Raw genomic sequence first — 15,896 nt, 5'->3', positions numbered from 1 at the left:
ACAACAGCTAGCATTATACTAGAAACTGGAAGGATGTGAAGACAAATAACGTTGGGAAGTATGGAATATAGCAATCATGAAAAAACCTAAGCATAAAGTTAAAGCAATGCAGAAGGGAGCAGTTTTTATGAAATGTGCTTTATTATGTACACAAATACATTGGAATATGGATGCATTCCTTAACACCCAGTAATCTATGGAAATGCATCCTAAGCAGAACACTGAACCTTTTTGAGGAACACATTACAGATGGCTGTTTCTCTGTAATACAAGCTCTGTATTATTTATTCTCGATTAACTTTTTTTGTTTTACTGTTTTGCTGATGCTTGAAAACAAATGCATTTTTAAAAAATCCAATCATATCTGACTTTCACACCAGACCACATGGAAAAGCAAAGTCTGTGTGCGTTCTATGTGTGGGAAGCAGAAGATTTTGCAATAATAAAGCCATGTTCTTAGGACACCTATGCAGCTGATTAATGGTTGCTATCTAAAAGTCCTTGTACACTGCTGTGAGGATCTCCTTTGCATTGCCTGGATTGGTCATGGGTAGATCAAATGACAGATCCAACAGGCGCTTGGCTTTAGTCTTGCTTCTTCAGCCCACTGCACCCAATTTTTCCTAATATTCCCTTGTTTTAAGTCATACACATAAAACTAGTATGGGAAGGAATGTGGTATTTTGAAAGCAAACAAGCAGACTTCTTTAAATAATGTGAAGCTTCCCCACAGAGAAAAAGCTGTTTTTCCTTACGTTTTCAATGTAGTTTTAAGGATATTTTTCTGCCAGTGAAAGCATTTCTGCTTGCCCAACAGCACAATTTCCCCTCCTCAGCTAGGCACTGCTGTACACTTTTTTTGGGAAGGGCGTAGTAGGTGGCAGAGTAACTACCGCCATGGTAACATTACTCCTATTACCTGCCTGGCTGTTTTCCCGGCTGTGGGGTAAGACAGGGATAGGGAACTTGTGCCCACCCTGCAGCCCAATGTCGGATTACAACTCCCATCATCCCTGGAAATTGGCCATGCTCTCTGGGGCTGATGGAAACTACAGTCTCACCATCTAGAGCATCACAGGTCCCCCATTCCTGCTATCTGGGCTAGGCTTGATGCGGTATGTTGACTTGCTATTGCTTCTTTGTGTATTAACCGGTTCAGTTTACAGGCAGGACACTAACAGAATTAATCAAATGTCTCATAGCGGAAAGAAAAATTTAACGTCTGAAGAGTGATGGGGAGAAGCGCATGACAGCTGACAGCATATTTTTAAAACAACATTTACATCATGCACTTTCTTCCATCACAGGATCCATGGCATATATGGGTTTCTGACCAGATCCAGGGTTGCTTAGTTTCAGCCAGATGGCCACATCATGTATCTTCCGGCCATATCCTGGAGAGCAGTTTGAAAGGTTGTGGCCAAATGTTAATTACTATACAATGTGATAGAACTTCTCTCAGAAACGGAGTCCAGCAATGTTGAGATTGGCAGGCAAGCAAAACCAAGGTTAAGTCCAATCCATGAAGATGCTTCTGGAAAATGGTCCACTGGGAGAGGTCCTCAGGTTAAGCAACATGTTGGGTGTTAGGGATGATCCAGCTATCACCTGCTCAGTGACTTGCACAGCTCTTCATACATTATTTGGTCCTAAGGATGCCGGTGAAGGGAGGAAAAACAGAAACAAACTCATTCAGTAAGGCTTTTGAGCCGACTGTACCATAAGGAAAACTTTTACCTAGTGGCAAAGATTGTGTTTCAGCATTTACAAAAGAAACCTAGGGAAAGGCAAAGTGGCTAATTTACTGGCTTTTTAAAGATCCCAGCTGCTGAGGAGGCAGTGTCCAGAGCCTTCCTTCTCCATGTGCCAGTAAGATTCCCTCTCACTAACACCAAGGCAGATGCGTGGTTTCCCCCCAGATCAGACTTGTTTGGACAAGAGTGAAGGGGAATTTGGTTGCCTCATATTCCTTTGCACAATCCTTAGCCTTCTGTACCACTCCTAGCTTAAGTCAGCAGCTGGCCTAGAGCACCTCTCACCTTTCTCGATACAGAAGATTTAACTTTCTTGAAAGCTGCTTCGAAGTGTTTTCTGGCAATCTTGATTTCTCCTGCGAACAATACAGTGCAACAGGAGAAGGTTAACATGCTTCCACAGTATACATAATGAACTGTAAAGAAATGAAACTTAAGGCTATAAACAAAATAAGTTTTGGGAAGAGGATAATGAAAGCATCAAACGCCCTTACCAATGAAGATTGCCCAGAGATTGAGCTTCCCACTACTTACCTTCTAGGCACTTCCAAGTGCTCTGCTCAAATGGATAAAAAGGCTCCTAAGTTTCCTACTCTCAACAGTAGAAAGAGATTGCACATTTTTTTATAAACAAAGGGCTGGATTCAACTACCCTGCTCCTCTGACAGGAGCCAGAATAATGGCTCCTGCTAGCACAATGGGATTCTTGCCCTTCCCCCCATGGCTCCCCCAGATTGACTCTGGAGGGTCTGGAGAACTCCCATAAAAGCATTCAGGGGGAGGAGGGGGAGACTGTCCCACCAGGTGAGGAGAAATGCTTGCCCAAAGGAACAATCTTCTTAGTGCAGTGTTGAAGCCCACCCAAAATCTGACATCATTTTTACAGTTCTTCGTGGAATAAGAAGGTGACCCACGCCTCTCTGGCAAAGCAGGAACAACTGGAAAAGACCATCAGGCTCATGAGAGAACTTGCCTCTGTTCAGCAAATGAACCAGCAAGAAACGGCGCAGACTATCAAGGAGGAGGGAGAAGATAGAACCAGCTTTCCCTCAGACTATTAGCTGGATTTGAGAAGATAACCTAGGACAGCTTCCCTAGAGACTGATTCCCACAATGATAAACTGGGCGATAGATATCGGTCATTATATAGATATGGAAGCATGGGAACAATTGTGGAATTTGGATATAAAATTTACAGCATGTTATGGTTGAAGAGAAAATTATATGAAAATGATGTATCGTTGGTATCTAACACCAAGTAAATTGGCCCGCCCAGGTCTTCTTTAGAAACAAGTTTTTAAAATGAAGAATGGTCCAATTCCAGTATTCTGCTAACAGGAAGAACAGTTTTGTAAACCTACTGCCTTGAAACGTGTATGTAACTAACTAATGGTCTACATCTCCGGAGCCATGCATCCAGCCACAAACTCTGTGTACGTTGCTGTATGCAAGGATTTTCTCTGAACTGTCAACTTCACGGGCTACAGGGAGATCAAAGCACAAATTTGGAAGGTACAACAGAACAAGCTCCATGAGTAGTAGAACATTCCAAACTAATACAAATTAGTTGTACCTGGCTGTTCCTCATCAAACTCTGGCAAATCACAAAGGGAAGCGGTGACTCGTAAAATAGTCCAAAAACATGCAACAATTCATTTTATTTGTTTCAGCTCCCAGCATAACATCTGACATATTTGTATCAGCCCTGAAGGACTTCATTCTACATTTACGGGCAAGCACCAATCAGAAATAAGGAAAAAATCCCCCCCACCTGCTTCCTGATAGTTCACTAACCTAATCTAAATGGTAGTTTTAAAATTTCGAAGATTGCCAATTTAAAAATCTTAAATCTGCTTAAATATTCTAAAGCAACCTTAACCTGAAATCTTCATATTATTTTGAAAGGAAACTCCTGTTGTAAGCAAAGCATTTAGGTGAGAGCAACAGCTGCCATTGATTCTTGGCTTCTCTACAAAGTCAGTGAACAAAGGCTACAATGATATTGCTGTGATGTGTCTCACAGTCTCATTTCACAAAGCCTCTAACCACATGCAGAGGAAAGGGCAGAGAATATTCGCTGCTCGATCATGCACTGCCACTTGAAATAATTGTTACAGCTGCTTGTGTGTGAAGCAGCCTTTCTGTATGGACAAGGATAGAGCCAAATGGCTCGAGCTGCTCTCCCAGCTAGCCCCTTCAGCATAGTTGGTCAGTCAGTATAGACGGGAATCCCAAAAGAGTCGGCATGTAGAGATTATCCCTAAACGGCCTTGGTCCTGTATACCTGAAGGAGCGTCTCCACCCCCATCATTCAGCCCGGACACTGAGATCCAGCGCCGAGGGCCTTCTGGCGGTTCCCTCATTGCGAGAAGTGAGGTTACAGGGAACCAGACAGAGGGCTTTCTCGGTAGTGGCGCCTTCTCTGTGGAACACCCTCCCTTCAGATGTGAAGGAAATAAGTAGCTATCCTATCTTTAAAAGACATCTGAAGGCAGCCCTGTTCAATATTTAATGTATTGTTTTTAATACTTGATTGGGAGCCACCCAGAGTGGCTGGGGAGACTCAGCCAGATGGGCGGGGTATAAATAAATAAATTATTATTATTATTATTATTATTATTATTATTATTATTATTATTATTATCCAGGATTCAAAGTTCTATATTATCACTCCCTCTCATAATAAACACAGTGACAGTAATGGAGCCGCCAAAAGGGGAGACCTTCTTTGTGAGACAAGGGTTAAGATCTACCATTCTCTTTCTCTTTTGGTTAGATTATTTTATTTAGTTTGTCTTAAATTGTATTGTATGATGAAAAGTTTCAATAAGAAATTATGTCCCCAAAAAAGAAGAAAGGAAATCTTTCAACTTGCTCTCTCTTCAAGTTATTCTGTTTAATATCCTCTTCCTTACCTTTCCTGTCTGTGGCATTCAGCACTGCCATCTCCTCTTTCAGGGCACAGACAGAAGCCTCCCGCACTAGAGCTGAAAGATCTGCTCCCCTATAAAGACAAACAACAAAAAGCCAATGAGTCATTTTAGGGCGCATTCTTTATCCCAAACGAGAGTTGTAACAGCAGAAGCGGAACGAATATGGGCATTAAAATGTCACTGAACAGACATTTAAATAAAATTATTTCCATTCAGCAAGGTGTGCCGGTTAGTCTGAGATGTGCTCTTTTTATATATTTTGGGGGCAAACTGGGATTAGCATGTGTTAATTTAGATTCTGTAAGCATATGCTGCAACCCTCCTTGACACATTTTACAGAAGTACACTTGCTTTCAAAATAAACGTAAACTAGGAACAGAGGTTTTTGCTATGCAGAACTTAATGCATTTCAGTGTCATAAACCGGAAGAGTCAAAGAAATCTGGAACATTAGTCTAGGCAGATGTGTTAATGGAGATAAAAAAGCAAGAAGATGAGGATTTGGAGTGATGTGTTTATTTTCTACTACTGATAAGGTGGTATCATAGAAGGACCAACGCTACCTGCAAGTGGCAATGGAAGATAAAAAAAGATAAATTTACTTACGTAAAGCTATCACAGCAGGGATTATGAGCAATTTCTTCAAGGTCCACATCAATGTCAAGCGGGGGTCGGGTTCCATCCTATAAAAGGTGACAACCGGGGAAATGTTTAGAGACATAGGGCATCGACTGCAACCACCCACCTAGCAATTGTTTCATCCTACAGCAGGGATGGGGTACATTTTTCAGCCCAAGGACTGCATTATTCCATTCTGGGGACAGGAGTGGATACGACAAGTGGTTGGTGGGGGCAGGATGAACAGTGCAGAGAGAAATGAATGTGAATTTTGTGTTTGTACGGTAGGCTAGTCTCAACACACAATCCCATGCTCCTCCACCCAGGCAAGAAAGAGGCATGATCACACCTGGGGGAAAACACAAGGAGGATGCAAATCAGGACTGGCAAAGGGTGTGGCCTGGCAAGATTCCCAAGAGCCAAATGGAGAAACCAAACTGTCAAGGAGGGAGTGGCTTTCCCAAGTCCTCCCTCCAAGCTACTAATCAATCACACAAACTATTCAGTAAGCTTCTCAGGAACACCCATGGCTGGCTTGGGGCACTCACAGGTTCTTAACCCGGGTTTCTTGATTTGATGCCAGCAAGATGTTGTTATTTGCCACCACGGCTTTATGAGGTTCTTAAATTACTCAAGGATTTAAAATACTTTTAAAGAAGAAATATACAACAGAAAAACACTGAATCAAAAGCCTCACAAAGAAGTTAAGTCTATAATGTTGTTTTAAAAAATACAAACGCTAGTACCAAATGACATGACTAAAGAGAGAACTATGTGAAACATTGCTTGGTTGTTTCCACATAAAACAGAGAAAGCATGGGATTTTATTCAGCAGTGTTTCCTCTGCTGATGGAAGGCACTTTGACCCAGTGGAGGCCTCCATCAAGCTGTGTAACAGGGAGGAAGACAAGTTTTGCAAATTCTTCATCCTCTTTGGACGCTAAATCTGCTCCAGGGGGGTATGGATGGGACACTTGTGGAACAATGTGGCATGTGGTTCTGGAGTGGGTAGTATGAATTGGAAAAGAAGATTGTCTCCCTTCCCACTGAAGGAAGCGTCTGCTGGATCAAAGAGCCCTCTGTCAACATGCATGACATACAGTGGTGCCCCGCAAGACGAATGCCTCGCAAGACGGAAAACCCGCTAGACGAAAGGGTTTTCCGTTTTTGAGCTGCTTCGCAAGACGATTTTCCCTATGGGCTTGCTTTGCAAGACGAAAATGTCTTGCAAGTGTTCCGATTTTTTTTCGCTCACCCCCTTTCTAAGCCGCTAATAGCCTTTTAGCCGCTAATCCTTTAATAGCCGCTAAGCCTTTAATAGCCGCTAAACCGCTAATAGCACTAATCCGCTAAGCCGCTAATAGGGTTGCTTCGCAAGACGAAAAAACCGCTAGACGAAGAGACTCGTGGAACGGATTAATTTCGTCTTGCGAGGCACCACTGTATCTAAATTTGCAGACATAAAGGGCACTGGCTTAGGCAACAGCTAAAAATCCTAACAGCAATGGGAAGAATACAATCACCAGACTTTCAATAAGGAAGGAAAAATTTGGCAGTCCACAAACAAGTTCTACCAGCCAGGCACCAACTACTTATGTACTTATGCATCAGAAAGGCAGCTTGAGAAATTGTTTGGCAAACTGCCTGCCTGGGAAACATTTTTCAATGACTAAATTTCAAGCCTGCATTTAGACATGTAGGAACAAGCCAAAACACACTTTATTCCATTTACAGCAAGAAAAGCATTGTCTTCTCCACCTTGCACAGAACCAGCTTTGTATGCAGTTTTGCTAATTTCCTTAACACAACCTGAGCTAAAGAGCAGCACTCACATTCATTAACCCAATCCCTTCACTTTTTTCCAGCAAAACATTTCATTAATCATTGGCTCTAGGCAAAACTTGGCTCAGTCCTAGAACCAAAACCTGCTTTTAAAAACACCATTCTGTACTCAGATACAGAACGCACAAAACACACTCATTGTGTCAGCTCTGAAAGGGACACATATGTGCACATTGTGCTGAAACAAATTCAGTTACTTGCAAAGTGGTGTTTAATCATTTTTCACTTACGACTTGAGAGCATTTTGAACAGAAAAGCAATTAATAGGGTTGCTAGCACAACACATAATGTTCCTGCACACAAGTAAAAATTGCATCAGAGATTTGTTTTCTTCAAGTTTCCACAGAAGAAGCGATCAAAGGAGTCCGGATCCCAAACTGTTGAGATAATATGGCCACATGAAGTAATTCGCTCCATTTGGACATGCTATGAAAACTCAAGCTTAACCATTAGTAGCTGTGAAATCCACTGAATTCAGTCTCTCAGGGTTATTATGAGGATAAAATCGAGAGCAGAACCATGTGGAAGGTCAGCGGTTCGAAGCCCCATGTTGGGGTGAGGTCCCATTGCTCGGTCCCTGCTCCTGCCCACCTAGCAGTTCGAAAGCACGTCAAAGTGCAAGTAGATAAATAGGTACCGCTCTGGTGGGAAGGTAAACGGTGTTTCTGTGCGCTGCTCTGGTTTCGCCAGAAGCGGCTTAGTCATACTGGCCACGTGACCCGGAAAAACTGTCTGCGGACAAATGTCGGCTCCCTCGGCCAGTAAAGCAAGATGAGTCGTTTGTGACTCGACTTAACTGTCAGGGGTCCTTTACGTTTACCTTTTTAATCCACAATTTACTACAGTGGTACCTCTAGATACGAACAGGATCTGTTCCGGAGCCCCGTTCGCATCTAGAAGCAAATGTAACTAGTGATGGCACGTCTGCACACGTGCACGCTTTTTTCCACTTCTGTGCATGCGCATGACGTCATTTTGAGCGTCTGCGCATGCGATGAAACTCGGAAGTAACGTGCTCCATTACTTCCCGGTTGCCACGGAGCGCAACTCAAACGTGCTCAACTCGAAGCGTATTCAACCCGAGGTATGACTGTGCTTGAATGTACTCCAAAAGACAGTATTTACTGGAGCCCTTTAGCATTCTTACACATCAGCATGTGATGCAAGACTGCAGATTAAACATTTCATTTCACAATATTTAATTGAATTTAAATAATTTTCAAATGGTGATGTTCTTCACCTCTCCAAGTTTTAGCAACAAGGGCAAGGTGTTCCATTTATACCTGACAGCGCTATACTGGCATTTTTCCCAGGAGTTATTTCATCATCTTTTAACCCCATCTTTCTACCACCAATTTTATCTACGCAGCAACCTTGTAAAGCAGGTTAGGCTGAAAGAGTTTCAGAGCTAAACAGGGCTAAATCCTTCAGTGGAAGTTTGTGGGGAGAAACTGGGATGATGTTTCCCAGCAGGAGAGCAGGAGGCACATCCTTCCATGTCAACATGCATAATTTTTCTACATAATTATCTATAAAAGGATTTGCCTACTACCCCCTCATAAAATATCAGGGTGGTGTACAGCAATATAAAAACCATTAAAACTATTAAAAACAGCACAATATAATAATTAAAAGGACCGTCTAATCTAGAACATTTCAAATAACTGCATGGGCCTGTAGAAGACACCTGAAAGCTGAAAGTAAGGATGTGACTGCTGAACGAGTCATCCACAGCATGGGACTGGCAATACAAAATCCTCTTCTAGCTGAAGCCAGTTAGGCCTCTTTAATGGTGGGCACTGCTTTTCTGGATAATCTCAGTGTTTCAGCTGATTCCCTGGTGGCCCGCTGGAATGTGGAGTTAACCAGGGCTATTGACTGTTTGGCTCCAAAGCGCCCTCTCCGATTGCATGGAGCCTGGACAGCCCCGTGGTTTTCCACGGATCTGAGGGCAATGAAACAATTGTTGAGACAGCTAGAGCGCCGGTGGCAGATAACCCATTCTGAATCTGACTGGACACGGGTTAGAGCTCAATGTCGAGCCTACCAAGTGGCGATAGCGACGGTGAAGAAGACTTTCTTCACCGCCTCTATTGCATCTGCGGAAAACAGCAGCAGGAGACTCTTTCAGGTGGTTCGCAATTTAGCAGAACCACCTGCTCCATCAGGGCCCAGTAGGGGCCACATGAACTCCTGCAATGACTTTGCAAAGTTTTTTGCAGAGAAAGTTGCTCAGATTCGAGAAGAGGTAGACTCCACCGTAGGAGCAGGGCCGGGGCGGGAGAGTGCTAGAGTCCTGTCTAGTCAAGTTGTGTGGGATCAATTCCAATCTGTTAACCCCGAGGATGTGGACAGGCTGCTTGGACAAGTGAAACCGACCACCTGTCTCCTTGATCCTTGCCCATCCTGGCTTATAAAAGCTAGCCGGGAAGGGCTGGGCGATGGGCTTCGTGGGGTGGTGAATGCTTCCCTCCGTGAGGGAGCCTTCCCAGACCCGCTGAAAGAGGCGGTTATTAAACCACTTCTTAAAAAACCATCTTTAGATGCGGCCACGATAGCCAACTATCGCCCAGTCTCAAATCTTCCATTCTTGGGCAAGGTGATTGAGCGAGTGGTTGCTGAACAACTCCAGGCACGCCTGGAAGAAGCGGACCATTTGGATCCCTTCCAGTCAGGATTCAGGCCTCATCATGGGACTGAAACTGCCTTGGTCGCACTGGTTGATGATCTCCGGCGGGCTAGGGACAAAGGTGAGAGCTGTTTCCTAGTTCTGCTGGATCTCTCAGCGGCATTTGATACCATCGACCATAACATCCTTCTGGACCGTCTTGAGGGGCTGGGAGCTGGGGGCACTGTTATACAGTGGTTCCGCTCCTTCCTCCTGGGCCGTGTTCAAAAAGTGGTGGTGGGGGATGAGTGTTCAGACCCCTGGGCCCTCACTTGTGGGGTGCCTCAGGGTTCTGTCCTCTCCCCCATGCTTTTCAACATCTACATGAAGCCGCTGGGAGAGATCATCAGGGGATTTGGGCTGGGTGTTCATCAGTATGTGGATGATACCCAGCTCTACCTCTCTTTCAAATCAGAACCAGTGAAGGCAGTGAAGGTCCTGTGTGAGTTCCTGGAGGCGGTTGGAGGTTGGATGGCGGCTAACAGATTGAGGTTGAATCCTGACAAGACAGAAGTACTGTTTTTGGGGGACAGGAGGCGGGCAGGTGTGGAGGATTCCCTGGTCCTGAATGGGGTAACTGTGCCCCTGAAGGACATGGGAGTCATTTTGGACTCACAGCTGTCCATGGAGGCACAGGTCAAATCTGTGTCCAGGGCAGCTGTTTACCAGCTCCATCTGGTACGCAGGCTGAGACCCTATCTGCCCGCGGACTGCCTCGCCAGAGTGGTGCATGCTCTGGTTATCTCCCGCTTGGATTACTGCAATGCGCTCTACGTGGGGCTACCTTTGAAGGTGACCCGGAAACTACAACTAATCCAGAACGCGGCAGCTAGACTGGTGACTGGGAGCGGCCGCAGAGACCACATAACACCGGTCTTGAAAGACCTACATTGGCTCCCAGTACGTTTCCGAGCACAATTCAAAGTGTTGGTGCTGACCTTTAAAGCCCTAAACGGCCTCGGTCCAGTATATCTGAAGGAGCGTCTCCACCTCCATCGTTCTACCCAGACACTGAGGTCCAGCACCGAGGGCCTTCTGGCGGTTCCCTCACTGCGAGAAGCCATTACAGGGAACCAGGCAGAGGGCCTTCTCGGTAGTGGCGCCTTCCCTGTGGAACACCCTCCCACCAGATGTCAAAGAGAACAACAACTACCAGGCTTTTAGAAGACATCTGAAGGCAGCCCTGTTGCGGGAAGCTTTTAATGTTTGATGTATTATAGTATTTTAATATTCTTTTGGAAGCCACCCAGAGTGGCTCGGGAAGCCCAGCCAGATGGGCGGGGTATAAATAATACATTATTAATTTATTATTATTATTATTATTATTATTATTATTATTATTATTATTATTATTATTATTATTATTATCATGCTGGAAAATAAGGACAAAGGTGGTCCTTAAAGTACAAGTTGTTCAGGGCTTCTGGTTCTACTCTGCCTTAATGGAGGCAGCCCCCATGACAGCAGAAGATCGTTGGCGAAGGAAAAACAAGGATGACTGAGGGCAATTGTCCTTGCAAATTCCCCCCCAGGGACAAGGTGAGGGGGCGGGCTTCACTTGCAGTTCATCTCTGTACCTGGCTCTTGCTCTGGCATAGAATGCAGGGGGCAGGGAGGCGCTGTGTGTAAAAGCACTTCACCTGGCGAAAACCCTCCAATGCCGCCATTAAAAAGCAGAGGTTTTCCTGTTAATTAGAGCTTAATTGGACTAAAGTACAGGCACATGCTAGAAGAGATAAGATCACAAACTGTGGAGCAAACCAACTGCAAGGACTTTAAGGATTGAACTTGAGATAAGACGTCATTCGATGCAAAAGACGGGGTTGGAAGGGGAGCCTACGGTTTCTTTATTTAAAGTTTTGTTCTCTACATTTATGTTTCAGCAACTCTCCTCTGAATGCTAACTCATTATATTTGAACAAGTGAGGATTGAAGAAATTGGATTATAGATATGGAATATAACATCAAACGGAACTGTGTGTGTAAAAAAAGGAAAAAGGGAGAGAAGCTCTATTTTGCAAAAGTTTACGATAGAGAAAAATTTATTATTTATATCATTTCCAAAGTTACCTTGATGGTTGCCTATCTGGGCTCACAGTACTACCTCCTAGCATAAGCACGCCTTAAAAAAAAAGGAAAGCAAAGAGGGCACTGATCGCTTCGCCAGGTGGCATATTTGCCAGGTGGCAAATATGGTTTGCCACAAGCGTGTCCTGATCAAATGTGAGCTGGTTAGCCATGAAGGGCTGAGGAACAGGAGGCAGCAGGAGGGAATCCAACCAGCTGAGAAGCATCAATGGAGGTTTAGAAACCAAATTTGTTCCAAACTGGTATGAAATGTATTGGGAGGGGGGGGGAGATATGGTGCTGCTTTTGCAATGCATCTCTTGGGAACCTGTGATCCTCCAGACGTTGTTGGATTCAAACTCCTATCAACGTAAGCCAACATGGGCAATAGTCAGGGATAAGTGGGAACTGTGGTTCATCATAGGTTCCCCACCTCTACGTTATGAGATGAAGAATGTCATAATCTTGTACCAGATTATGCATCATTGATTAAGGAGCAGTAGATATTGAAAATTAGACTAAGGAGTGTAAAGGATTTATTTCTTTTTTTAGCAGTTGAACAATGCTATTTTTATGCATTCAGTTTAGGTTTAACTATTCTGAGTAAGGTAAAGCTCTAGGGGAAATTACAGTGGTACCCCGCAAGACGAATGCCTCGCAAGACGGAAAACCCGCAAGACGAAAGGGTTTTCTGTTTTGGAGGCGCTTCGCAAGACGAATTTCCCTATGGGCTTGCATCGCAAGACGAAAGCCCATAGGGAAATGCTGGCGGTCGGGAGCAAAGACTTTCGCCCACAGCCGGCCTTCAGAAGAGGACCTCTTCTGAAGGCCGGCGGGGGGCAAAAGTCTTTGCTCCCCCCCGCCTGCCTTCCCCCCCCCGCCTGCCCCGGGCGATCTTAAAATGCTGGCGGGCGGGAGCGAAGCGTTCGCTGCCGACCCCCAGCATTTTAAAATCTCCAAGGGACAGCAGAGAAGTCTCTGTCCCGGGGAGATTTTAAAATGCTGGGGGTCGGGAGCGAAGCGCTGCCGACCCCCAGCATTTTAAAATCTCCCCGTGTCCCGGGAAGGTTTTAAAATGCTGGGGGTCGGGAGCGAAGCGCTGTCGACCCCCAGCATTTTAAAATCTCCCCGTGTCCCGGGAAGATTTTAAAATGCTGGGGGTCGGGCTGCCGCTTCGCTGCCGACCCCCAGCATTTTAAAACGCTGTTCCGAAGGGGGGGTGGGGGCACCTGCCCCAGCCGCCCCACTTCAGAAAGCTGTTCCGAAGTGGGGCGGGGGGGCGGGGACACCCGCCCCCGCCGCCCCACTTCGGAAAGCTGTTCCGAAGTGGGGAGGGGGGGCGGGGACACCTGCCCCCGCCGCCCCACTTCGGAAAGCTGTTCCGAAGTGGGGCGGGGGGGCGGGGACACCTGCCCCCGCCGCCCCACTTCGGAAAGCTGTTCCGAAGTGGGGCGGGGGGGGGGCGGGGACACCTGCCCCAGCCGCCCCACTTCGGAAAGCTGTTCCGAAGTGGGGAGGGGGGGCGGGGACACCTGCCCCCGCCGCCCCACTTCGGAAAGCTGTTCCGAAGTGGGGAGGGGGGGGCGGGGACACCTGCCCCAGCCGCCCCACTTCGGAAAGCTGTTCCGAAGTGGGGCGGGGGGGGCGGGGACACCTGCCCCAGCCGCCCCACTTCGGAAAGCTGTTCCGAAGTGGGGCGGGGGGGCGGGGACACCTGCCCCAGCCGCCCCACTTCGGAAAGCTGTTCCGAAGTGGGGAGGGGGGCGGGGACACCTGCCCCCGCCGCCCCACTTCGGAAAGCTGTTCCGAAGTGGGGAGGGGGGGCGGGGACACCTGCCCCCGCCGCCCCACTTCGGAAAGCTGTTCCGAAGTGGGGAGGGGGGGTGGGGACACCTGCCCCAGCCGCCCCACTTCGGAAAGCTGTTCCGAAGTGGAGCGGGGGGCGGGAACACCTTCTGAAGGCGGGCAGGGGGCGAAAGTCTTTGTCCCCCCTGCCTGCCTTCCCAGGGGCTTTTAAATCGCCCCGGACAGCGGAGAAGTCCTCCGCTGTCCGGGGCGATTTTAAAATGCCGCCCGCCAGCATTTTAAGATCGCCCCGGACAGCGGAGAAGTCCTCCGCTGTCCCAGGGTTTTTTAAAATGCTGGGGGTGGGAAGAAAAGCCCTTGTCCCCCCCCCAGCCTTCAGAAGAGGTCCGGGGGCAGACTGTCCCCGGACCTGGTCCGAAGGCGGTTTCCCTAGGAACGCATTAATTTATTTTCAATGCATTCCTATGGGAAACCGTGCATCGCAAGACGAAAAAACCGCAAGACGAAGAGACTTGCGGAACGAATTAATTTCGTCTTGCGAGGCACCACTGTACTTTGTTTCATGCAACTTTCAAGGACATCGTTTTAAACACACACACACTTACTTTAGTAATAGTCTTTAGAATGGCAAGGCGATCCAAAGGTGGTGGCAAACCAACGTAGAGTGTTTTATCCAGTCTTCCTGGGCGCAAAATAGCTGGATCTAGAATATCTGTTGGAGAAACGGTAAAATCCTATTTAGACTCTGGATTCAAAATTGGAAGCACACAAGGAAGACACACCCAGAAGGCAGACCACAGGAAGCTTTTGAGAACAGAAAACTACATTTCTCAAAGTGCCTTCTTTCCGGAAAGAAGGAATGCCATCATTTACCACAACTACATACCTCTTCTTTACCGCGAAATTATGGGTTTATGCACATATTATGTTGATTACCCAGAAGCAAGTGGTGTGTTTATTTTAGGTAGCTGGCACAGTTAACTTTAAAAAAGGACTCTAGATTAGTAGCAGACATCTGATAACTCAGAATCCTGAAGTCAAAAGAAGGACACTGGTGGCTGACCACTCATTTCCGCCATCCTAGATGTTGAAAGGAATCCTCTCATAGTTTGGTAAAGATTAATATAGCATAAACACAGTGGCCCAGTTCTGTTGTAACAGGAAACAATTCCCTCCAGGGTATAAGACTCATGGTGAACCTTGGACTTGTTTGCTCCCCTACCTTCCCCTTTCATGCCCACGAGGATTTTAATTGATTTAATTCCATTTAGGAATGGTTGTTCTGCACCAACAAAAAGAGGAAAGGGTAGATTTTATATTAGGGAATATTGTGACCTTGAACATCCTGGCTTCTTGACTGGGTCACATGAGTTAATCACAGCAGACAGGCTGTAGGTATAGCCACTGAGTTGCTCCCTTGCCACTGCTGCCAGGTTAAACCTGCATAAGCTATGAAATTACTTTCTTTATATCTAGTCAGATCACTGAATTTCTGCTTTGAGCTGACTTCATTTTTATGGTTCTTAGTGGAATAAGAAGATGACCTGCGCCTCTCTGGCAAAGCAGAGACAACTGGAAAAGACCATCAGGCTTTTGAGAAAACTTGCCTCTGTTCAGCAAATGAACCAGCAAGAAACGGTGCAGACTATCGAAGAGGAGGGAAAAGATAAAATCAGCTTGCCCTCAGACTATTATCTGGGTTCGAGACGACAACCTAGGACAGCTTCCCTAGAGACACCTCACCTCAGAGAGCTCATCAGGTACACCAGCAACCCGAGAGGCCATGGGTACGTCAAGCAATCTCCAGTCCTTCCTCCTGGCTGCACATGCAGTCCTTTTATGTGAGCCAGCAAACAACCCAGGAAACATTCCATTAACTATGGTTTCACATTTCATCCATACTGGGAAACTATGGTTAATGGTTTCGGAACAAGTCACAATATTAAGCTGTTGACTTTGTTCCAAAGCTGTTGACCATAGCTCAGATCCCAGCTTCTTAAGCAGAGGCACCAAAATTCAAATGCACACAGTGTGTTGCTTCTCAAATCCCTAAAAGAACTGCTACTTTACACACACAATTTCCCTGTGTTTGTGTGTATAAACCACGTACATTATTATTATTTATTCTTATTCTTATTTATTGAATTTATATACTGCCCTATACACGGAGGTCTCAGGGCAGCTCACAGAACAAGGTCAACATAAAAAT

The 15,896-nt window shown here is 46.1% G+C and overlaps 1 protein-coding gene across 1 annotated transcript in view; it reads right to left on the bottom strand.

The window, feature by feature from the left end:
• Positions 1-119: 119 nt before the first annotated feature.
• Positions 120-15,896, bottom strand: part of NVL (nuclear VCP like) — a 42,731-nt gene continuing 26,954 nt past the window's right edge. The window contains exons 19-23 of the mRNA XM_081186387.1: positions 14,293-14,399; positions 5,293-5,369; positions 4,670-4,758; positions 2,040-2,110; positions 120-1,649 (exon numbers count right to left, since the gene is read on the bottom strand). Of these exons, the coding sequence (XP_081042513.1) occupies positions 1,605-1,649; positions 2,040-2,110; positions 4,670-4,758; positions 5,293-5,369; positions 14,293-14,399 (389 nt within the window). The 3' untranslated portion in view covers positions 120-1,604. The remainder of the gene's footprint in view (positions 1,650-2,039; positions 2,111-4,669; positions 4,759-5,292; positions 5,370-14,292; positions 14,400-15,896) is intronic.

The sequence above is a fragment of the Podarcis bocagei genome, assembly GCF_964188305.1.
Source record: "Podarcis bocagei genome assembly, chromosome: 3".
Classification (NCBI taxonomy): Eukaryota; Metazoa; Chordata; class Lepidosauria; order Squamata; family Lacertidae; genus Podarcis; species Podarcis bocagei.
The sequence above is the reverse complement of the archived record's forward strand: the minus strand, read 5'-3'. Positions and strand labels throughout refer to the sequence as shown.